Consider the following 25,750-nt stretch of genomic DNA (forward strand, 5'->3'; position numbering starts at 1 on the left):
CCAGAAGAATGGAATAAAACTTCCATCTTTCATTAAACAACAAAAGAGTTTGCAGGCCTTCAAAAAAATGGTTAAAACGCCATTTGCTCTTTTGTATGACTTTGTTAGCGCTGCTGGGATTGTTTTATGGCACATTCATTAAGCTGATCTGTTTGGGATAGGAAGATTGTCTGGAGAGATTAATGTTCTTATGTCAGTTTGTCATGTAATTTGGTGTTTTAGTTTTTTGTAAAATGATTCTAGCGTCATTTCTGCATATTTATGTATGTGTTATGGATTATAAATAAACCAAACCAAACTATTTGTGTGTTTTAAATTCTGATTATAGGCGCACACACATGCTGAGAAGCATTAAATAATATTAAGCATAGAGCATCAAGTAGATACTTTTTCTCCTTCAAGAATACTCTGGGTACTCAACGAAAGGAAAGTGGAGAGACATTAGAACTTCCCCAATCAGAAAAATTAATGAGCCGCTCAAACAGATTTTAGAGACTGAAAAAATATCAGCTTTGGGAACTGTGTGGAGGACTTGCATTTCTATTTTTATTTCTCCTGAGTTCTCATTTTGGGTCCGTTATTTTGTAATTGGTGAGGGCTGGTGTGTGTGTGTGTTGGGGGGGGGGGGTTAGAGCTACCTCAGCTTGTTCAAATTTTCCAACAGTGTTCAATGCTGCCTTTGAAAAGGTACAATTGGTGCTTTTATGGTATGGAAGATTTGCTACATAGGCTCCAAATAGCTTATTTGCAGAGTTTTGCGTTATTTTACAAATTATCCAGCACTGCAGAGATTTTGCATTGCTTTTAAATTGTTTGCCATTCAACCACATATCAAAATTCTTTGCAGATTTCTTATTAAGGGCTCCTTTTACAAAGATGCAGTGGTGATTCCCATGCAGTAAATGCGACGCAGTCCATTCAGTTCCTATGGGTTGCATCTCATTTGCCACACTGGGATTTGCTTCTCACAGAGTTAAATATCATTTTTACAATCCATCTGTGCATAAACAATTGTGCCACAAATTCAGTTCAAAACCACACTACTATTTTACATTTTGTAAACCAGTGTGTTTGTACATTCCAATATGGGTTCTTTTTTAACTGATCTACAACAAACCTGCAAATACGATCATGTCACTCCTCTCTTAAAGGAAGCCCACTGGCTTCCAATTTCTTATCGTATCACTTACAAAATTATTCTACTCACTTTCAAAATCAAACTCTTACATCAACCTACATTCCTCGATAAACTTCTTATTCCTCAAAGTTCCACTCGTACATTAAGATCATCTGACCAAAAACTTCTCTATATTCCATCTCTTAAAGATTTTTATTATACTCGCAAAACAAACTTCGCTATAACAGCCCCTACCTTATGGAACTCACTTCCACAATACCTCCGCGACGAACAACAACTAGTCAAATTCAAGATCAATCTAAAGACTTTCTTATTTCGAGATGCTTTTAATCAAACCTAAAAGCATCTTCTCTCTCTTCCTTCGGTCAGCAAACTTCCATTATCTTAATATTCCCCTCCCTCTTGTTCAATCCTCCCCCCAACTCTCTCCTTTTCATCTATACAATGTAACTTTTACCTTCCGCTGTTACTGCCCTCACACTCCAGTTCGTCAAGTCTTTGTCATTTATGTTTAACTTAAGACATCTTTTTGCACATACTGCTACTTTTAATGCTTTTTTTTTTTTTTTTTTTTAAATAATTTTATTGTAAACCGGCCAGACAATTGTTTGATGGTCGGGATATTAAAAACCAATAAACTTGGAAACTTGGAAACTTGAAAGCAGGTTAACATATCAAAAAGATAAATGCATACAATGACAAGGATTTTTCTAACACCCACAAGTCATTAAGAGACATGGCCAAGGAGCAGAGCTCACTCGGAGGGTCTCACTGTCACCTATTGCAAATTCATAACGTCGCTTGTAAAACTGAATTGTAGACCTCTACTTACAAATGCCATGTATCTTTATCCATAATCCCAAGTAAAGCAAGAAAAATTCTTTGAAAGCTATTTTAATTTCACAAGACAATTGCACCTTAGGTTCTTTGATCTCTAATGCGGCAACACACAAAGTAATCAAAACAGGACCTACTCAACCTGAGGTTTGTATAATCCATACTGTAGTGGGGAAAACAAGATTCAGCAATTATCACCACTAATTTAATAGAAACACCCCCCCCACCCCACCGAGCACAGTTTACTGAAACTCCAAACTTGTGTACCTGTCCTTACTCCTTTGTGAAGTATGAAATAATTGGCTCTCATGCTTACCTGACTGGTAGCCCCTTCTGCAGACACTGCCATCTCTGACCTGTGATTTGCCACATGCCCTTGTGGTGGTCTCTCCACGGGAGAGTTCCGCCGCCGGTAGAACAACACATATGCATATCTGGTCACCACCTGACTCTCTTCCACGGTGGTTACTGTGCTGTCATCGAACAGTCTCCAGCCTTGAAAAAGTACACACTTTAATTAGGAAATTCACACTTCTCAGCATAACATATATGAATTCAAGACAGCATGGGACAGGCAAATGGGATCTCGAGAGAAGATAATGGATGCTGCGGATGGGCAGACTGGATGGGCCATTTGGCCTTTATCCGCCATCATGTTTCTATAACAAAAACAATAACTAAGAAGGCAATTTTATAAGCAACTTGAACATGCAAAAAGAACATTTCAAATGTCTATGTAGATACTTATAAAGTTACCCCAACGAGCACATGTTAAAAAAATATGGACTAGGTATACTTTTTAAGTGATATACAGGGGTAGGCTTAGCACTTATGCATGTGTCTTAGAAAATATATGTACTTAAGCATCAATTCTTACAAGCATGTGAATGCTGCACCTCTGTGCCTACCCTGCAGAGGTTCACTTTCATAAATTACCTTCCCTAGGCTGAAATCCCTCATCAATTTCAAAGGGCAGCAAAACACTTACTAACGCCTAGCGCGGGTTTTAGTGCTGGCAGCGGCGGTAGCTGCTTCGACGTTCAAAGAATTCCTATGAGCGTCGGAGCATAGTATTCAGTGATACTCGGGAGGGAAGCGCCATTACCTCATCCATGACAACCATACACACATATACACATCCCTCTCCTTCCCATCGAGCTGGGCATCTTGCTGCTTCCAGTCCTTACCCACATCACTGCGCTGGCTGTTCTTATCGTTTGGCAATCTGGCATATGCTGTATAGTGCCCACCAATCATGCCCCCATAGTGGTTGATAACAGCATACAGATCATAAATGGGCAGCTGGTGGTCTTCCTTCTGGCCAATACAAAACTTACTCAGATCGAGGTTCCTGTGGGCCAAGACAGTGGGTTTTTAGGGCTGGAAAAGCCTCAGATGTGTTCACTTATAAAATGTCTTCTCACCGACTGACAATTCATCACATGCCAATGTTGCAAAAACTATTCAGAGCTTTCTTAAAGTGCACTCATATGGGATTCATCCAGCTCAGCAAGGCTCTAATTCAGGGTTAGGGAAGTCCAGTCCTCGAGAGCCGTATTCCAGTCGGGTTTTCAGGATTTCCCCAATGAATATGCATTGAAAGCAGTGCATGCAAATAGATTCATTGGGGAAATCCTGAAAACCTGACTGGAATACAGCTCTCGAGGACCGGAGTTCCCTACCTCTGCTCTAATTAGTCAATTGCAAATCTACCTCATCTAAGAGAGGGGACACATTTCAGTATAAACACGTTAACTCTTTATGATTTATACAAGTATATAAATATGCATACAAACAATACTGCAAATTAGCTTAACACCATCTAACGAGGCCGTGAAATACAAAATAGCTCACCCCCATTAGTCAGTGATAAAAGTTCATGCACTAGCAAGTATAAAATGTATCAAAGACAAATACAAAAAATTATTCGCACCTGGGAAAGTATAGTTGTTTTTGTATTAGTGTCCACAGGTATAAACAATTTGCAGGAAAAATGCTTATCTACATCTCGTTAGCATTATACGTTTCAATAGGAATAAACACACATATTATATATCATATTATAACCTATTATGTAAAATTATTCCCAATTCCCTCCCCCCTTTAGTGTGCTAAAAAAAAAAGGGGAAACAGAAAAGGAAAAGAGAAGAATCAATGACTACTCACCACAATATGTTGCCAATGGCCCCCCCATATTTTTATAAAGTTAGTATATGTCCCTCTTTGTACTGCTATTTCTTGTTCCATTTTAAATATATGACATAATGAATTCCACCAAAATGTATAACTAAGGTTTCTGTGATTTTTCCAATTATTATTAGTTCCTGTCATAACTAATAAATAATATGTGTGTTTATTCCTATTGAAAATGTGATAAAGGAGGGGAGGTTGGGGGGGTTATTATATCACTAGATTTTTATGTGGTAGAGATTATTGTGCTATTGTGAAGTAACTTGTATAATATATTCTTTTGTGCACTTGCTGTTCAATTTGAAAATGAATAAAGAATAAAAAAAAAAAAAGCATTATACGTTTGCATGGACAAAATTAATGCACTTTAGTACACTGGTCCCTTTGTTTTGTTTCAGAAAAGATAAACAGGATTGGCAACGAATGACACACAGTCTGTGGGCACTTTGTACTAGTCTACAAAAAGGAATCTTTGCTTTGAACCTTTAGGCCAGTGGGGTTTTCAAGATATCCCTAATGAATATGCAAGAGAGAGATTTGCATACCTGTCACTTCCATTCTATGCAAATCTCTCTCATGCATATTCATTAGGGATATCTTTGAAAACCCCACTGGCTGGGGGGTCCCCAGGACAGGGTTGAGAACCACTGCTTTAGACGGTTACAAAATATCTATAAGTAGCATTTTGCAGGAGAAGTCCCTGGACACAGTTCAAAATTTTTCCTCTCTCGACCATCACCTCTCAGTGAAGCTAAAAATAGGCCAGCCCTGGGCCTATTTCTACCTGTACCAATTTCATATGTAGGAAACATGCTGTTCACTTGTATAAATGGCTTTGAAAACTGCATTTATAACGAACAACTTAAAACACCCAAAAGTACAGCTGTATGCAACTCGAGCAGGTGAAGGGGACCAAAAAGGTAGAAATGTAGTCCGACACTTCTCTCTGCTTTCTCCATGACTGTGCAATTATATAAAGCGTTTTTCCATTTTAAACTAGCTCACTGCAAAACTAGTGACTACGTTTATGATACTGTTAGCATGGATAAGTGGAAGGGTATAAAAACCCTTTAAACCAGGGCAACCACCTGCTTGCTCATGGTCAGACCTTGATTCAGAATTACACTCAGGATCTTAATGGTCGGGTAAACTGGATAGATTTGTCTGATCTGTGGTCAAAGATGTTCCAACAGAATTTTGTTTTCTCTGAATTCAGTTTTAATCCAAATTTGATCATCCATTGCTCCATTAACCTAAGTACGACTGCTGCTAGGTGAGTGACTTGAGAAAGAGATCCTGAAAAAGGAATCATAATCGTTGCATCATCCGCATAACTGAACAACTTTATTCCTAAATGAGACAGTCTGTTTCCCAACGATGACATATCGACATTAAAGAGAGTTTTAAAATGCTGAATTCATAAAAGCAAAATTCTTAAATAGGGGGCATTTAGGGCATAAAACCACACATGGTACTGGACTGCACAGGCCTAGATTATAACTGAACGGGGACCTACCTGACTGGGAATTCCACCATGTCATTGATTTTGTCTCGCCAGATGAAACTTCGGAAAGAAAAACGCTTCAGCTGTATAATCAAGACATTTGGAAGCCGCCACAGCATCAGCTGTTTGGATGCCTCCCTATGCTGCTTACATTTGGGACAGTACCTGGAGAGAGAACAGGGAGAAGGATCAGCACATACTAGGCGGTACCAGACAGTAGACAAAGTTTACGAGATAGGTTCTATGGACACCAAACCGTCACAAATCTTTTCTACTGTGATAAATTACCGGTCAGCTTCTTTAGCTTTTATTAAAGACAGTTTGATAATCCATAGACAAATAGAGTTTCTAGAAAATCCTATTCAGTCAAAATCATCAGCAGCTTTTGTCTTCTGAGATACTGTTTTACAGATATTTACAGGAAATATTGCAATTAGATAAATCTGACAAATTTGTTATTTCAGAATGTCGATATGTGTTTGTTCTTCAATCTGGGACGGTTGGATGGGGGGGGGGGGGGCGGCAGAAGAGATTGTCAATTCAGAATCGATTAACTTGACTATAACAATTTATTATTTCTATAATGCTACCAAACGTTCGCAGCGTATATTAAACACGTAAGAGACAATCCCTGCCCAATAGAGCTTACAAGCTAATTATCACAGACACACAGGATACAAGGGTGATACACTGAATCTTTTCAGGAGGATATTACTGCAAGGGCAACTCTTCGCATCACCCTTCTGACCGAACAGGAGAAAATTAATGTGCGTTGCAATCAGATACTTACTTGAGAAACGAGGCAACAATCGCAGTTTGGTTCTGTTTATAACTGAAACATTTTAGTTAATTGAAACGGTATATCCCTGGCAAATGAAATGATAGAAAGAGGTGGTTTGTGGCATTTGAATCAGCATCTTCAGGATTACTTAGCCAGCTGGATAACCCAATTTCTAAGACTCGGTCCCTTTTCTTGGATTATGACAAATATAGTGAAGTTGTACTTCTAGAGGAAAGATGTTCAGTTTTATGGCCAACCAGTCTGGATTTTTTTGGATGTGGCTAAGACCACACAACGGCATCGGAAAGAGTTTTTGAAACTGAAGGACGGGGTTAGGAGGAGCTTTCTTCCATCAGTTCCCCTGTAAATGTGTGATAACACTTCTACAAGGTACATTCATTTGATCCTACCCAGCTTGAAAGATTACTGATTGAAAAAGAAGCCTCTGTTGAGGGGTAATAAGAGTGGATATAGTTACATTTTGTAAAGTTTGGATGACGGAGGTGGGGTTAATTTTCTAAATTTAAACACTTTTGTTGATTTAATATTTCAGCTACTTCTTCCCATCAATGTGGTCTATGATTTCTTTGTATTTCACGGAGTACAAAATATATACTGCATATTATAAATGCAAATAAAAAGCTTTAAAAACATCTTTATTTGTAGAAGCATTTTGTTTAGGTGGGTAAGAAGCAGTGACTAACAGGATGAAGTAGATGTAGCTATTATACTGTTATTGTTTAGTATTTTATGTTAAGGATTTTTGTGTGTGTGTGTGTTTTGAATTTGTGTGTCTTTTGGAACCCGCTTAGGTTAACGCAGGCTATAAGCTTTTTAAATAAACAAAATAAATACCTGCAAAGGTAGATCATACGCTATCATCACTATTCCCTCTAAGCTGAGTGGGCGATCTCGAACCGCATTGCTGACACTTGGGGGTGATGCTTCAATGGGATTTTAAGCACTACGGATAGGCAGGCTCCTTGGAGTCCTGCAGAGGTTGCTTGTTCTCCTCACCATTGAAAACGTGATAGTGAAACAACATCTTCCCATTGGCAGGACTGTAGTTTCAGGACTCCAGCAGAGCTTGGAGGTGCCCATCAACAGAAAGAAACTGCGGCTCTGCAGCCTACCATTGCCCTAATGTACAAGGGCCACATGCACTAAAGTCAGCAATCGTCTTAACCAGTCAGTTTTGACTGGTTTAGCGACGATCGCATTTGCTGACCCGATGCAGAAAACACAATCGCTCATTCTCCAATCTGACCATGCAAATAAGCTCATTAATATTGAAATGCCATGTAAACTAGCAGAGCGAACGATGCCCCAACATGGCACAAAAAAAAGCGATCGCTTTTAACGACCTGAAAAAAGAGACTGGTCAAGACCAATCGCTTACCTGTTCCACTGATACAAAAATATTTATAACATGCCAAACCTTTTTTTTTTTTCATGGGCACAGATACTGTGTGTGTTACACATGTGCAATATCCGTCCCATTAAAAAAAAAAAAAAAAAAGCCCCCGGAAAAAAAGCCCTCAGCCCTCCCTAACGAACCAGCACCAGGGGCTGACACCCAACCCCCTCCCCCACAGTAGCAAAAACAGAAGGGATACCTCAAAAATTGGTTAGTTTATCAGATTCCACCAGCTGATTTGCTGTTACAGACTACCATGCTACCCCTTTAGAAGGATCTCTTTCTGTAACTTTGAAGACCATGGAGTTCATTTACTAGGATGCACTAAAGGATTTAGAGCATACTAAATGCCATACAGTCCATAGCCATATCATTTAGCACACCTTAATAAAAGAACCCCTGTGACAGAGATGCTGTTTCACTGGTCCTCTGCACTATCTCCTACATCTGTAAATCTTTCTTCTCTCTTGTCCTCACCAGGCTTCCTCAGGCGCCAGCACCTCAGGCTTGGTGAAGAGGTTGAGGCACTGTTCCAGGGTGAAGTGACCAGCTCGGGCTGCTTCACTAGCAGATCCTGGATCCTCTACAGACTCCAGCTCCTTGGACTCAACCAATACAAACTCCTTGAGACGTTCATTGTTCTTCCAGACTAAAGCCAGTGAGCAGTTGTCTGGCAGCTCCAGAGGGGCCTCTCCTGAAATGCCAAAACAGACACCCACGTGGTCACTAGCTGTTAAAATAAAACCAGAAAGGGGTGGCACAAGAGCCACCTAAGAAACAAATTCATGGAATAGTGATGTCTGGACTGAATTTGTGTTTGACAAACACCAACTTCTTTAACCAATACAACAAGCCGCCATTGTCTACAGACTTTAATTATATATTAACACCTTTAAATAGGAGATCAACATTAAGAAATATTAACCGATGGTGAAATCGGAATCCTGTTACTTTATCATGGTGTGTAAATAAATTTCAAAACATTATATTTCATTTACTATGTCACTATAAAAAAGCAAAAAAGATCTAAGATGGTACTGAACACAACTGCCAATTAAATTCCTGGGGTTTCTTTCCTTTCAGATGCGCTGACCTGAAATAGTCCTATTATCTCAAGAGCTGTATGGAGAAGAAACCTTTCAACTCACCTTTATCTTCCAGCTTTGTCTCTTTGTTAGCAGAGTCAATGACATTGATGTAAAATTGTGTTGCAGGCGAGCTCAAGGGTTCTACTGATTGTTGATAGCCAGGGATAGCAGCTGTAAACAAAGGGACCATTTAAAAAGGTTAACAGAACGGGGTCATCTTCGTGAGCTACTAATTTCCAGAACAACATTTTTTATATCAGAAAAAACAACACATCATTAATTTCAGCGTTTTCTAACTGCTGTCCTTAAACATGAGAAAAATGGAATGAGTACAGGGTACAAACTGAAGTTCCCCCCTCCAGGATATACAAGCATTTGAAATTCTGTTTTAACGCCTGCATTCACTTAACATACAAAAGCAAGTTTGAACTCTACTAATTATAGTTGCTCTGTGAGCGCTAACTGTGATGGCAGACTTCACTAGAATAGTTTTCTGATCCACTGACATCATCATGTCCAAAAGGTTGCCTAGTGTCTGCAACTCAACCATCTACCCAACCTAGAGGGAAAGGGGAAAGATGAGTGGGCAAGGTAGGAAGTTCTTCCTTGTGGAAAACAAGTAGCCGCTGAAAGATCATCACCTTCTTCCCTTGGAAACTCATCCCTGAGTCCAGAGGGAGCTCCCTGGAAAGCAAGGATTCTGGTCTAATCTTCATTTCTTAGGAGAAAGCTCCACTTGAATTTGTATAGAACAAAACACATCCTGAGAAGACTAAGGGCTAGATTCACTAAGGCCACGGATCCAATCCGTGGCCGGGGGCTTGATTCACAAAGCGCCCTCATGCAAATGAGGGCGATCGGAATCACACCCCCAACCGACCGCACGTATCGCTCTCCAGCGATCCCAACGCATGTGCAGACCATCTTCTTTGTCTGTAGATGGTCTGTGCATGCACTGGCCTTCTGTGCCCGGCAAGTGAATCGGGTTGCAAAGTGGTCGGGACATGATTGGTGTCCTTAGTGAATCTAGCCCTAAGCCCTTTTCTAGCATATAGGCTTGATGAAGTAAAAGAAAATTAGGAGAAGAGAGAGCAGAAGCAGCCATCAGTGCTAGGGAGTCCAAGGGGATCAAGGGAGGGAAGCAAAAGTCAGTATTTCTGGAGCCGGAAGATGCATGTGAAAATCTAACATGGCCGCCACTCCTGCAGATTCTGTGGTAATTTGAGCCATGCCCTGAAGCACTGCCGAAGTCTCTCCCTGCAATTAGTACTCGGACAGAATCTGCCCTCAGAAACAGCAGGTGATTTAGGCAGCCAGCAAGGACAGATGCAGGGTGAACAGTCTCCAGAAGCTGCTTGCCAAGCTCCACATTGGGAGCAGTGCTTTACAGCCTCAGCTGGTGCTACTATGAGAGCGGGAGGGAGAGAAAGAGGGAAAAAGCAGCTGCTTAAAGAAATAAAGGCTTATTCAAGGCATCTCTCAATAGACAAGACTGACTGAATTCACATCTCCCATTTTTCTCTCTCACTCCTAAAAAAATGTTTAAAGGAGAAGGATATTAAGGGGGGGGGGGATTTAGAAAGAGGACCAGCAGCACCAAGTATACTCTCTAGAGAACAGGCTAACCCAGGGGTAGGCAATTCTGGTCCTGGAGAGCCAGAGCCAGGTCAGGTTTTCAGAATATCCACAATAAATTTGCATGAGACAGATTTGCATCTCAAGGAGGCAGTGCATGCAAATCCATCTCATACATATTCATTGTGGATATCCTGAAAACCTGACCTGGCTCCGGCTCTCCAGGACAGGAATTGCCTCCCCCTGGGTTAGGATAAAACAGACAACAGTGGAGAAAAGAGATTGCAAAGGGCTAGTACCAGTTTAATTCTGTTTACTCCTGACAACATAGTTTGATCTTTATAAATGAAACAACCACCTGAAGGACTTTTGATTGATTTTATAAAGTGATATTTAGCCTGAAACTGCTGGGTGGGAGTTGTTTGATTTCATTTAAAACACTTTCATTTAAAACCTTTTACTAAGGCGTTTTCGAGAACGCTAATATGGCTAGCACGCCTTAGTAAAAAGACCCCTTTGATATTAAAAATAATAATAATTTCTGTGTTTTGAACCTGGTGCCTGATCCTTTTTGTACTGATCTTTCAATTAAGCATACAAGTATATTAGGAAAATTAAATTTTAAGAAAACAAAAGAAAATATCAAAAGGAAAAGTACAAGCAACAGGTGAGAGCTGAATAGTAATAAATCTTTTAAATCATAATTAACCTGCTTCAAACACTTCAAAACATTTCATGAACTCCCTTTAGCATACTTCAACAAGCAAAATATTCTGCTTAGATTCAGATAAGAACACAAATTTATCTTTAAGAACCAATTCTAGTTGGCTTGGATCCCCCCACACCATACTGATTATTCCCAAGTGTAACAATGCACTTGCAAGGGATAATTAGAACTTCACGTCCGACGTTCCCTGGATTGATTTGAGTGATGGCAGATAAAGGGCAAATGGCCAGGCAGTCCACTGCAGTCGAATCAACGTACACTATAGCATGGGACAGATTTCCTTTCCAAATGCTCACTGCATTCTTCACGCTGAAAAAATAGCAGCACCCCCTATACTGATAACACACCTTTTAATTCATAAAGATGCACGTTATGATTGTATTGTTTCCACCCTACAATATAGAATGTACCCCCTGTACCCCAAACACTGTGAATGTACTAATGTGACCCATTCTGAGCTCCTGGGTACAACGGGATTTAAAACTGGAATAAATAAATAAATAAATAGTGAATGCAGACACACTGTTGCATAAAATCCAAGTAGGAATGCAGATATTAGTTCACTGGAAGTACAGACGCAGATACACAAATTGAACAAATTCTCTATTTTGTTCTCTTTCAGAATAACTAACATCTGCATACCAACTTTGTCCATAGGCCAAATATATCTAATGAACGTTTCTCTCGCATATGCCGAGAACCACTGCTTTAGTGCAACACACTTTGTGTTTCCAACCAGGGGATTGCAATTTAATGACACCGAGTGAAAACAACCTCGTGACTGGCAAAGTGTGCATCATAAATATCACTGGAACCATAAATAAACATGTTCCCAAAATAGCACTTGCAATCTGTACTTAAAATGAAAGCCCTAGGGCAGAGTGTGGCGCAGTGCTTAAAGCTACAGCCTCCGCACCCTGAGGTTGTGGGTTCAAACCCCCGCTGCTCCTTGTGACCCTGGGCAAGTCACTTAATCCCCCCATCGCCCCAGGTACGTTAGATAGATTGTGAGCCCGCCAGGACAGACAAGGAAAAATGCTTGCGTACCTGAATAAATGCATGTAAACCGTTCTGAGCTCCGGTATAGAAAATTGAATACATAATGTTGAAAAATAAATTGGCATGTCTCTCATAAGTATTTGGTACCCCGACGGCAGCCTTTGTGCTCAAGACATGTCACTTATTAAAGAGTAAATAGCAGCCGAGTCATATCAGAGCAGGACTCGGACATCGCGAGCGCGGAAGGCAATATCTTCACAAGAGAAGAATCAACAGATGGTTGTTGATTGTGCTAGGACAGTGGTAGGCAATTCCAGTCCTCAAGGACCGGGCTAGGATCTAAAAATGAGCTTGGACGAAGCAGCACTGCCCCTGAGGAAACAGTGATAAGAAACGGTTACGCTACTGTCGGGCAAAGCAAGTCAAGTGCTCCTTTTTCCTATTACATCTGATATGCACAAATCATTTAATGATAAGAACTCAGATACCCCGTTAAGGACCAATGATGAATACACCACCCCAGTGGCAAATTAATGCCTGCGAGTACGAGGTCTGCTGGATCTGAAAATAAATATTTACTACTCAGGCTGGATAACAACAGTTTATGCTCAGTTGTGGTACAGAAAAATAACATAAAAACTCACTTGTATACCGCAAATATCGTTACGTTCTATGCGGTTCACAGAGATGAATAATACAAACGAATTAGCAACCACTGTCTAACTTCCAAAGGATTCTGTAAAAAGATCGAAACTGTTGATACAAATTTTAAAATGTGAATATGTGAATCCATGAAGCTGCCTGAAAGGACAGTAGAAACTCCTAGAATTTCTTCTAGTTACATCCTTTTGTATAAGGAAACGATAATAATGAATGAATGAGATTTCCTAGAACGTTTGGAGTTTGTAATAATGAAAAATTCCATAAGATACTCCGGGATTAAACCTGTTAGTGCCTTAAAGCAAATATAGCCAAACTTAAATTTAATCCGTGCTTCAACCGGAAGCCAATGCAGTTGCATCTATCATAAGTATTTAGTACCCCAAAAGGGGCAAAACACAAGGGCTGCAAATACTTCATATCTAGGACAGTATTTCATTTACTGGTGAGAGAGAAACTCGACCCGTATTTACACCTTGGTCCTCGTACTTGCCTATATGGTTTTATTCACCAGACTGCCGTGGCTTATTCAGCCCATGTCCAAGTTATCAGGTTGATCTTTGGTTTAAGGAAATATGAGCACATCTTTGAGTACTATTGCAGGCTTCATTGGCTACCTGTAAATGCTCGAATCCCGCATAATGCACCATGCTCTAAATGCCAACTCGCCAGAACAGATGGTCAATATGTTCTCCACCTCCCAACTTGACCTCATCGAGGATTAACATCATCCTCCAACTGATTGTCCCCTCCACAACTTAATTATCTCACCTTTAGAAAGCTACTTAAAATTTAGCTATTTGTAAATTTCAGCTTAGATATCCCTGTAAATGTTTGATCCTTCTGGATCAACATTCATATTTTTTTTTTGACCCTCCTCAGTTACGGTTTTTCCTAGAGGGGAAAGGAGTAACCCCTCCCAGTACCTCCACGCGGACGTAGTCCTAAATATAGTAGAAGATGTAACACCGCATTATTGATATCGTTGTTTTTGTATATTACCTTGATATCTATCAGATCCCATGATGGAATATGAATTGCTTTTCCCATAATGTGGAATTTTTTTAGAGAGAGAAATTGTTGACTTCATATGGATTTTTTTAAATCCTTTGATTGTATTTCCTGTTTAATTGTGTGTAAATCTCTCTTTTTTCTTTATATATATATACTTGAATTGTATATCTATAAATTGAATAAATAAATTAAAAAAACAAAACTTAGCTATTTTGTTAAATACTTTTCTCTTGCAGTTTTTCATTCAATTATTGATTATTCTTCATCTATGTTTGTTATGTATGGTGATAATTGTTTGCTCATTCCTTTTCATAGGTACTGCAGTTGGATTGTAAGTCCATTGGGACAGAGAGGGAAATTACTTAAAGTACCTGATTAGATCTTTGGCTATTGTATAAGTCTAGTTTTTATTTGTTTTCTTCTAAACCACTTTGAAGTCAGTGTGATGATTTAGCGGTATATAAACTCTGCTTTAATTAAATCAAATCAACAGTTTGAGGCAGTAATCAGCCCCAATGAATGCCTTTTAAGAACGTTAAAAAGACTGCAACAATGAAATGTCCTCATCATGCCACATCACCCAAAGGCCAAAAAGGATGAACCAAATATTCACTGAGAACTAATGCCATTGCCTTATTGGCTTAAGAAACATTTACAGTATTAGCTAAGCTATTACCAGCCAGCACAACCAGTTCAACCAGACATATTAAAAAGAACTCAATTTCCTAAGTAAATGGAGTAACCTGAATGTCAATTAAAAGGACACAAATACTGCAGAATATTCTGCACAATACTTACATAATATCTGCTTCACTTCCAGGCTGTCTAGGAGGGGGATATTATATGACCTAATGCTACCAGTCTGACAATAAACATCTCATCCCTGAGAACCCTCATGACAAAGGCAAAGCTGAACATTGATGCAAACTATAATCTCTTCAAATAAATCGGTTAATGGCAGCTTACTGGGGGATATTCTAGAAAGGGCGCAATTCTCTATATCTTTTGCGGAGGTGTGATTCTCTCTTTAGGCAGCCACCGATATCTGTGCCCTATAGAGTATCTGGACCTAAATGAAGTACAGTACTCCCCTGAAATTTGCGGGGATACCGTTCCAGGAACCCCTGCGAATACGGTTTTTCGCCTGGGGAGGCAGGAGAGGGCAGCTGGAGCGCCGAATGAAGTAAATCACTCGCAGTATGCTCCGACCGCCTCTTCCTGTACTAAAGTTTGGCTACACCAATCAGGAGCTGCTTTGACACGCCGCTCCTGATTGGTGTAGCCCGACTTTAGTACAGGAAGAGGGGGGGTTGTAGAATTCCGTGAATGAGTGAAACCGTGAATTTGCGGGAGAACACTGTATACTTTTTAAACAATTTAAACATATAACCCCAAATTCTATATATGGCACCTAAAAACCCCCCAAAAACTGTGCTGTCCAGAACAGTGCTTAATGCGATTCTCCAAAAAGCACTTGCCATATATAGAATCATGCTTCGCATCCATACACGTAACTAACATTTAGGCCAGTCTCTCTCAAACTGTGCGCACACCCGCGCCTAAGCTGTGCACAGATCGGGCATATTCTATAAAAGTGTGCATGTAACGTCAATTATTAGGTGTTAATTGCCAAGTATCACCACTGATCAGTTTGTGAAAACAACGCATGCAACTTGGGCCATAGGGTTATCCTAAAATAAGGAGATGAAACATTCATTTACATCAGTTGATCCATTAAGTCTTCAACATGGACAGATTTAGTTGAAGACGGACTGCAACAAAGGAAAAATGATGGTGTGAAATTTAATTTGCTAAATGCTGGCTGGGGCATCCCAGCTACAAAAGAACTAGAACCATCAAGACAACAGACTCTCAAGAAACCAACATGCGACAGCATAACATTGGAATTGCTAAAGGATTATTAGTGTCAAGCTGAGGCCCATGATCATTAGCCAATGAGATTTAAATTAAGAATGAAGCCAGAGGAGAAGGAGGTGGTCTCGCAATTGTGAAGAGATTTGGATTTTGGGATTCCCAAGTTATAAAAGAAAAGAAGGTGCCTTGGGGAGGTAATAAAGAAGATGAGAGGTAAAACAGTCCAAACTAAAGGGAGATACTGGAAAAGCAACAAATCAATAAAAGCAAGAGAATAGAACAAGATGATAGGAGGACTTGTGATCTGGCCACTGTGTTTTCTGACAGATCTTACAATACAGCAAGGAGCAACAAAGAAGAAATTAACTTCTCCCAAGCTTAGCAACAGTCAGACAAATGACTATAAAGGTGAACTCTCTTAAGGTAAAAGGGATGATGACACAGGATGTGGTTGCATTTCCCTGGTAAGTCTACAGAGGAACATGGAAAATCTTTGAAAGGCTGACGCATGCAGAGAAGGGAGCCAAATAAGGCAAAGATTTTAAGGTGGTTTTTTTTCTTCCATCTTAGATATGTTTGTAAAATGAGAATGTGTGCAGGTAAGACCATAAGACAGATGTGATGGAGCAAATGTGTGGACAGCACAAGGAAAGGAAAAGACAGACATACTGTGCAACAGTCACCGAGGAAGAGTCCAGAGCATAAGCTTGAGAGGAGTAAATCCCAATCCAGGATGCTGGCACAATGAAAATGAACATGGAAAAGGGCCTCACAGGACATCAGGAGTTCTAGTGGTCATGGTAGCTCCATTAACCAGTCAGTCAAATCAGGGGAAACACTGAAATCTACGCATATCATCTTTAGTTAAGTTCACTAACCCAGTTTCACACAGAGGCTTCAACCAAGGTCAGAAGCCAAGGGCTAGGCCCCGATAGGGTAGAAAATGGCTGAATACCGAAGGGTGGTGGTCAGTGAAATGCAACAATGTGTCCAGTTCTGTTAATATTTTCAAATGAGATGCTGGACACAAGCTAACAGGAAAGCATGCAGGAAACACAAAGCTCTACAACAAGATTAACATTCCAGAGTAGCAAAAATGTGTTATCCAAGAAAGCTTAACCAGAGGTCAAGAATTTGCCAATTAAGATTTCGGGAGCAAATGTACTAAAGGTTTTCCCTCACTTTCCGATTACAGAAAAAAGGAGAGAGAAGAGAAAGAGAAACCCAAGAGGGTAGAACATGCGGAGAGATGAGGTGGCATTAAACAGGAAAGGGATCCAATGATGATGTCAAAGGAAAAGTAAAAAAAAAAAAAAGCATTAAAAAGGTGCTTTGGAGGGGCAGGGATGGGAAGAATTGGGTCTCCCCTGAACATCGTCCTTGCTCAGGAACAAATTACATTTGCTGTTATGTCCTTTCTGTTAGGTACCCCATCTGCTCCTCAGAAGCTGATCAGTAATCAGTGCAGGAGCTGTATGGTCCATCTAGAGACATGGTATGTTTGCCAGGTGAAGCAGAAAGGACTCCCCCCCCCTCTTTCTCCATCTGGGTCAGGCCACAGGTTGTGGTCTAGCCTGGTGAGGACACTAAGGAATCCAAAATCCCCTCCATTCTCCTCATCTGTTCTAATCTTCCAGTTTGGGCCCATCCTTCCTCATTTCTACCCAACTCATTGTCTTGAAGTGAAAGGCAGGATACAGTGCCTGTGTCAATCTGTGATGCCTCACGTTAAACATTACACCCAATGCTTAGCCCTAACACTTCCACTAGGGCTGAGATTTAGCACCCCCTCTTCTTCAGACAACAGACCCCACAGCCAGTCATGGCTCCAGATGCAGCTCCCAAGCCAAAGAATTTGTCCACTCTTTGCAGAGAGAAACCTTAGGTGCAAGGATAAATATGGAGGTCAAGTAAGTCTCTGATATTGAAAAAGGAAAGGAAAACAGAGAGACCAGATATATTTTTTGTGATCAGGTATAGCAAGTTCTTGAGCACAAATTATCTAGGTTGGGTGAAGCAGCTGTGTTGAGGTGGACTAGAAGAGAGCATCACTGGCTGTTAATGGGATTGCCGCCATCACACTGATAGGATGGAAGGAAACAACCAGTTAGTGAGGTAAGTTTAGAGCCAGAAGAAAAAAGACAATATCTGCAGGGTCCTGGGCTAAAAGGAGCTCCTGGTACCTTATAAAACAGATTCAAAGAAAGGCAGATGGTAGTGGAAGAAAGGTTTAAAGAAGGATGGGAATAGAAACCAGAAAAAAAACAGGCTAAAGGGAGGAGGAGATATGAGACAAGAGGATGAGGTAAGAACACATTTGGTCAAGACTAAAAATAATTCCAAGTCCTAGCCAGCATCCACTCCTCCCCCCAATAAAAGTCCCAAGTTGACAAAAAGTCCTGGATTCTCTAAGCAGCACCAATATCAGCGGCCACCAATTGTGTATCAATCACGCCACGGCGCCATTTAGAGAATCACGCTTCCAGGAAATGTAGGCCAGGGTTTCCAAGGCATACGTTTCCGGTGCCTGTCTTGCTGCAAATCACGTCCAACGCCATTTCCAGCACTAGCGTTGGGCGCTTTAAATTTAACGTTAATTGCCATTTCAAACGGCGTTTCCGGTGGCGGAAGGGTGCCTAAGTTTAGGTGGTGTTTATTGAATTTCCCTCTAAGAGACTAAAAAAAGATAAAAATGGAAAAACCCAACAAGTACAGCCAAAAGAAAAATGAATAACCCAAACAAATGCAATTATACTCTAGTGCTTAACACATTTTTGCTTGAACCCAAGTTTTCCATGCGATGTGCATCTGCCATAGTCTGTTTCAATGTATATCACCCGATGTTCTGCACCCCTTTGACATGTTTTACCGTGTTGCAAAAACTCAACAAAGTTATTTATATATGAAAAGCATGGAGAACACAGAAAAACACCCCCCAAACCATCCTGTAAGTTTTCCTGGAGGGATTATATCTCACTTTAAGGGTCTAGGATTCTTATTATTTTCATCTAAACATAATAGTGGAATGCTCACCTTCTGGTTTCACAGCCTTTTCATACGATGTCTCCTTTTCACAACCCAAGTCGCCTATCGATTCCGTAGTGTTTTCTGAGAATCCTGAATCGGAACTCAGCATGAAGTTTCTTTCCATGTGGGTCTTGCTTAGCACTGGACCATAATCCCCCGATTCTGGATGCAGTTCAGTAGCAGGAGACAACTGGGGGGCCTGCAAGGGATGGAACTCTCCGTCTTTGTCTCCAGCTTCTGTAATCACGGGGCTCAAAGGTCGAGAAGCCTGTTCTGGGGACATCCTGCCTGGCTGGAATGGGGGTTGGAATACACTCACGGAGAACCTTCCCAAACAGAAGAATAAAAAAAGAGAAACAAGGTGTTAAGAGTATTTCATGAAAACAACTAATGCTCTCTCTTATTCCACTGCTGGAAAACTGGAGCATGGATTTTGAATTCAAGTAAAAACTGACAGGGGTTATGGAAGATATGATATAGCTCGCAAGCCGAATACATGAGAGTACAATTGAACTAGTCAGTACATATCTACTCCAAAACAAAAATGAAGCATCTGGCTCTCCTATCTGGAATGGAGGAATAGTCTAATGTTTAGAGCAGAGTGATCTGAGAACCAAGGAAGTCAGGTTCAAATCCCACTGCCTCTCTGTATGGGCTTGGGCAAGTCACTCAATCCTCCATTGTTTGAGATACCTACCTAGATTGTAAGTTTCCTGTGACAGGAAAATTGTACCTACTGTACCTGAATGCAACTTGCCTTGAACATCCTAGATTTGAATTTAGCTCACCACTTTTTCTAAAAATACTGATTACACTCACCTTGCATAACCTTCTAGGAGCTGTGTGAGGCGGGAATAAGTCAGACGAGACTCTGGGACACTGATGAGGAACGGATAACCAATATTTTCAGGGCGACATAAGGACTTGTGATCTGGCCAGTGTGTTTTCTGACAGACTCTACAATACAGCAAGGAGTAACAAAGAAGAAATGAACCTCTCCCCGCGTTTAATGCCAGCAAAGATTGCCGCCGGCTAAATATTAGGCCTCAAGTCTATTCTAAACAAGGATTACGTGTGGCATGAGATGAGGCGGCTTAAATGAAAAACGAACATATTTTCTAAGAGATGAACACAATTCGATAAGAATAAACACGGACCCAATACAACCACAAATTCTATATTGTCTGGACTACTCTGTAATTTACATGATTTTCTGCATCTTTTTCAATCATTTAATTGACTTATTTCTTTGTAGCACGTGTCTGTCTGCAAACGTCATACCATGTGAAGTATCTGGGAAAGCCTAAAAATCAACAGCAAATTCAGCAAAGGAAGCTGTTGAAGTGTGAGGACATAAAGGAACAAGTTGTTCAAAATGCAGAGTTGATCATCTCTCACCTTTATTGAAACAACTTCATTGGTTACCAGTGAAATATTGGATTGTTTATAAAGTTCTTTGGTTGATACACTTTCATATCTATCCCCTGGTATCTGACTCATGTGCTGGAAGTATATCAACCAGGTTGAGCCCTGAGGTCAGAGGGGTCATTAAGGGTAGTTAGTGAAGGGATGAGAAGCGTACATTATGCAAAAATGAGAGCTTGAGTAATCTCAGTGGCAGGGGTGCTATTATGGAATAATCTTACGAACAACACAGATCACTTCATCAAATATCCAACCCACAAAAATCACATCATCAGAAAAAGGGTGTTTTTTGGGGATGATAAATTATTCAAATCACTGTCTTTGCACATATAGTGTCACTATCTTTAAATGTCTAAGTAACAAATAAAACTGATGTCTTATTTAAGCTGGTCATAGAGCATTCCAACCTATCATATCAACTTTCCCAATTAATAAATAAACAAGGAGGCCACAAGCTCAGTGCATAGAACCTCGTATAACATATATGTTATTTCAGGTCCTCATTCTGGATTGATGCAGTGCCACATAATCCTCCATCCCATCCTTAAATCTCAATGGAATAATCTGGCAGGGTCACTTAGGATGCTCTCTGACATTCAGAGATTTAGAAAGGTGTTAAAAAGGACTATTTATAGAGGCCTTTTCTCGAAGGCTGCTCACTTTAATAATACTGCTGGAGAGTTTTTAAAAAAAATATTCATTGTATTGTTTCTAAAACCTGTATCTTGTGAACCGCTAGGGTTTAAGCGGGGTAGAAGTTTTTAAATAAATAAAATTCCAGCCCTTGAAGACGTTCCAGAGAAAGGCTGCAGGTTTACCCATATCCTCTACTGCAGGGGTGTCAAAGTCCCTCCTCGAGGGCCGCAATCCAGTCAGGTTTTCAGCATTTCCCCAATGAATATGCATGAGATCTATTTGCATGCATTGCCTTCATTGTATACTAATAGATCTCGTGCATATTCATTGGGGAAATCCTGAAAACCCGACTGGATTGCAGCCCTCGAGGAGGGACTTTGACACCCCGGCTCTACTGCAATAAGTACAAACACCCAAGGAGCAAGGAGGAGAACTCACTGGTTGCAGTATCCCACCCTGTAGCATCTGGTGCAGCGCTTCAGCTTCTCCTCGTCCAACTGCTGCTTCTTTTGGCAGGCTGCACATTTGATGATGGGGATGCTTGGAACCTGAGGACGCTGAGATAAGGGAGGAAGAGAGAGACCGACATTACGAGTCACAGTTCTGAACGAAATTTCACATAGCGTCCCATGAAATAGCGTTTCTTCCTCCTTTCTGACGACCATCTGCGACTAACTAGTGGGCGTTAAAACAGTGAGAAAAATTTAGGAATTTTAAGTGCACTTGAAAAGGTGAAAGTCTTTTTTGCTTTGGAAAGATTTTGGGGACTAGACCTTGGCACAGAATCAGAAACTGATGCATTACACACAACACTATTATAGTTGCATAATGTGAAGGTCCTTCTCAGAAAGTAGCACTCCCTACAAGACTGATCTTTGTTCTAGAACTCTCTCTAACAGTGCATAAATTCTTAGCTCTGCAACTACACCCCAGCTCCATCCAATCACCAACCTGGGAGTGTCTACACCCCAGTGCATGTATAAGTACATGCAATCTTGGCATGCATACCTGTACTTGTGTATCCAGCCATGCAAATCTTAAAAGAAATATTTTCCCCCATGCAAAATATGCGTCTCAGTAAAGTCACTAAGTTCTTTATTATCATTTACTTTCATTTTTAAATTTCGCGTGTCCTATATGGTTGTCTCAAATAGCACTATAGAGGTGATTTTCAAGTATTAGAGTAGCACTACTAAAAGTCTATCATAATAAAACGTGATGCAGTGTCTTTCCAGTAACCAAAATAAAACCTATTGCTCTTCTGATAAGAAAGCGAAAGAAACCCCCATCCCATTGGATTTCAATTTCTTAGGCTATTTCCATTCAATACCTCCTTTTCTCATTGTTTTGCTACTATCAGCTAAACCCCCAAATTTAGGGACATCCCCTGGCATGTTACCTGTTGGACCTGCAGCACCATGACCCGCTCCTTTGCCAGTTCTGTCGATAGCACCTCAAAACAAAAGAGGATGTTTGTAGGAGAGATTGTATCCAAAGAATTGGAAGGCAGGAATACACGCTGGAAACTGTTTTTAATGACCTAAAGAAAAAGGGGGACATTTATTTGCCTTTCGCTCTTGCTTTTTCATTAGCAGATAAGAAGTTTCATTCAGGTCCAACAGGCATTTCACCGTCTCTGAAAGACTTACAATAAATAGACAGAACATAAAACAACGGACATCAGAGTTCCTTTTTAATTCACACTGGCATTTTATAGTGCTGCCAGATTTTTTTGTTTTACCCCTGAATGTCTTGCATCAAGGTAGCGCCACCAATGCTGCTCAAGGCCAAGCGGAGTATTTTGAAAATATCAATTCTCACTGCATAATGTGGATTTTTGCCCTGAATGACATCACTATTACATCTTCTACAAGTGGCGGCTCTGCTTTTGGGGATATTAGATTATTACTGTGCTACTAGTGTTATCAAGCTAAGTTCAAATCACTGCAAGGTGCATGCTGCTTTTCCTTCTCACCTCTGCCAGACGCAGATTTTCAGCCTTCACTCGAACACTGTGGGAGATGGAGTCCAGGACTTCTGTTGCAGTAGAGTTCTCCTTGCTGATACTCACAAGAAACTGGAAAACAAACAAAAGACTGATTCTAAGTTCTGAAATTTTTTTTCTCACTTCTCGACTATTGCAATGCCCTGTACAAAGGCATAACCCAAAAGGAAATAAGACGCTTGCAAATTGTACAAAATACTTCAATTAAAATTATAGCTAATGCACGGAAATATGATCATGTGACTCATTACTTAAAGCTCACTGGCTTCCGATAGAGACAGAATTAAAAAATCCCCTATTACTGACATTAAAATCCGCGCTGCCAATCTCCCTGATTTCATAAACAAATTTCTTATTCCCTACACCCCCCCAAAGGTCCCTCCACTCTACCTCCCAAAACTTGCTCTCAATTCCATCTCTAAGACACATCAATATGATAAGTACAACCATTTTTTCCAGTTACAGCACCTTCCCTCTGGAACTCCACACCAAATCATCTATGGCAGGGGTGTCAAATGTCGGTCCTTGAAGGCCACAATCCAGTCGGGTTTTCAGGATTCCCCAATGAATATGCATACAATGAAAGCAGTGCATGAAAATAGATCTCATGCAGATTCATTGGGGAAATCCTAAAACACCCGACTGGATTGCGGCCCTCGAGGACCGACATTTGACACCCCTGATCTACGGGAAGAAACGTCACAAACTTATTTCAAATTCAAAGTAAAAACCTTTCCGTTTAAAGATGCTTTCAATCTATAACCATCCTTTTCTGGACGCTACCTTTTTAATTTTAACTTTCCCAGTTTTGCTCCCCTACCTCTTATTTCCCTTGTCATCCTTTCCTATAAATAATGTATTTCTCACTTCTTCCCTTTTGTTTCAGTTCATCTGCATGTCTAGTTTGTCTCTCGTTTGTTAAGGGATCTTCTAACTTTTGTACCAATTATTGTATTTTATTTCCCCCCTTTTAAAAAAAAAAAAATCTTATGTACACCGCCTAGAAGTCTGAATAAGCAGTATAACAAATTTTACTAAAACTTGACAGTCACTGAAAATCTACCGCTTCCAAAAGCCTTTGCAATCACCTTAACAGGCTTCTTGTGAGGCTCCTTTGCAAAGTAATAGACTGTCAAGACCTTCTGTTTCTGAGGAAGGGGAACTGGCAAGTACAGGAAGGGATCAAATGTTATGGAAACCTGAAACCAAGAAAAGCATAGAAGACTGTCAAATGGAATGCCCTTTGCAAGTGAAATGTCGTTCAATTTCATTAGCAGCACACTGCGAAGAAAACTTTGAAAACATGGTTTTATTTTGACCACAGACGACATAAACATTAACTCCTTATAAAGTATTTCTATCAGATACAAGGGATTCCTCCACTGAATCTACGCAAGGATTAAGTATCACATCAGTCAAGGTGCTTCAATTACACAAAAGACTAAACACACAAGCACAGCAACTACTCTAGTTACAGTGGCTTTATAACGGTGTGGAAATATGTCAGCGCTTTCTGAATCTAACAGCATCTCAACATGCATCCTACCGATGCCAGAATCATGTCCTTCCACAGCCAGAGAAAACAGATGGAAATGTTTACACAGACAAGTCGAAAAACTGTCTCGTGTGTGTGTGAATGTATTTATATAAATTACAAGAATATATATAATAAAAGATCAGTAAGAAATTCAGTCCAAGGTTTAAATTCAATATAAACAGATGATATCAGTAGAGTATTAATCCGCTTATAAGCAGAAAAATACATTTTAATTTAGAGATCACACACAGTAGGAGTTCTTGTAATTTATCTGAAGAGTACACTTCCCCCTCAATATTCGCGGAGGTTAGGGGCAGTGCTGGCCCGCGAATATTGAAAAAAAACAAACAAAAAAAAAACCCCTTTTAAGTTCTGACCTACCCCCGCCTCCCAGAACTCTATACAACTTACCTGGTGGCCTAGCAGTGAAGCAGGGCAACAGCGCTCTTCTTACGCGCCTGCCCTGTGCAGAGCCATCCACAAAAATGGCTGCCGTAAGTTCCCACTGTAGTCTCGTAAGACCCCCATAGGAAGAGCGCTGCGGCCCTGCTTCACTGCTAGGCCACCAGGTAAGTTGTATAGAAGTCCGGGAGGCAGAGATGGTTCTGGGTTTTTTTAAAAATCACTAATAACCGAAGTCGCAAGTCTTAAAAGTGCAAATCGGGACGGTGAGGTGTATTCCTATCTGGGTAACATATAAAGACCACTAGTATAACTCACAAATCCAGAGACTGTTATGTAACACGTGCTTGTTTGTAAGTCTGTTCCTGTTCATATCAGCGAGTGCCATCAACATTTCCCTTACCTTAGAACAGACAGGGCACACCAGCTTGGACTTGTACTGGCCCTGGAACAAATCTACAATGAAGGAATCATTTCTCATCTTATGGCGTTGCCAGGCCTCCTCTGCTACCACCTTAAACAAGAGCCACCAAATCACAAGACAGATAAGAGAGAGATTATTAGAAAGGCTGATGCAAAAGCACAAACTGTACATGGAATTTCAGCTCCTTGTCAATGCTACTTCTAATAAATGAAACAAAACAAAAAAGGGTACTACGCTGAACATCATGCCATTGTATGTTGTGTATCTGTGTTAGCCAGTTTCTTCTTTCCCAAGATATTTAGTTAAAATCAGTTACATTCTTCTATACGTTAAAGCAGGGCTTGACAAATGCCACATAATTAGAACTCTCTCTGATGTTTGGAATTTTTGTCCCCTCAATCTTCCTTTTGGGTATGTGGCTGCTATCGCCCTACTAGAGCAGAGGCTTCCCCTTCCCTGCATCCACAGCTCTGCATGGAGCAGGATCTT

General features: G+C 40.5%; 1 protein-coding gene across 2 annotated transcripts in view; it reads right to left on the reverse strand.

Annotated features, from left to right (window-relative positions):
- The window catches only part of USP19 (ubiquitin specific peptidase 19), a 75,378-nt gene that overhangs the window by 12,879 nt on the left and 36,749 nt on the right, over positions 1–25,750 (reverse strand). For both annotated transcript variants that reach the window (XM_033926712.1, XM_033926711.1), the window contains exons 14-25: positions 25,241–25,351; positions 23,987–24,097; positions 22,869–22,970; positions 22,293–22,433; positions 21,332–21,450; positions 19,652–19,789; positions 18,839–19,158; positions 9,016–9,126; positions 8,345–8,561; positions 5,682–5,834; positions 3,163–3,326; positions 2,292–2,470 (exon numbers count right to left, since the gene is read on the reverse strand). In XM_033926712.1, coding sequence (XP_033782603.1) covers positions 2,292–2,470; positions 3,163–3,326; positions 5,682–5,834; positions 8,345–8,561; positions 9,016–9,126; positions 18,839–19,158; positions 19,652–19,789; positions 21,332–21,450; positions 22,293–22,433; positions 22,869–22,970; positions 23,987–24,097; positions 25,241–25,351 — 1,866 coding nt within the window. The remainder of the gene's footprint in view (positions 1–2,291; positions 2,471–3,162; positions 3,327–5,681; positions 5,835–8,344; positions 8,562–9,015; positions 9,127–18,838; positions 19,159–19,651; positions 19,790–21,331; positions 21,451–22,292; positions 22,434–22,868; positions 22,971–23,986; positions 24,098–25,240; positions 25,352–25,750) is intronic.

Source organism: Geotrypetes seraphini, chromosome 17 (assembly GCF_902459505.1).
Source record: "Geotrypetes seraphini chromosome 17, aGeoSer1.1, whole genome shotgun sequence".
Taxonomy (NCBI): Eukaryota; Metazoa; Chordata; class Amphibia; order Gymnophiona; family Dermophiidae; genus Geotrypetes; species Geotrypetes seraphini.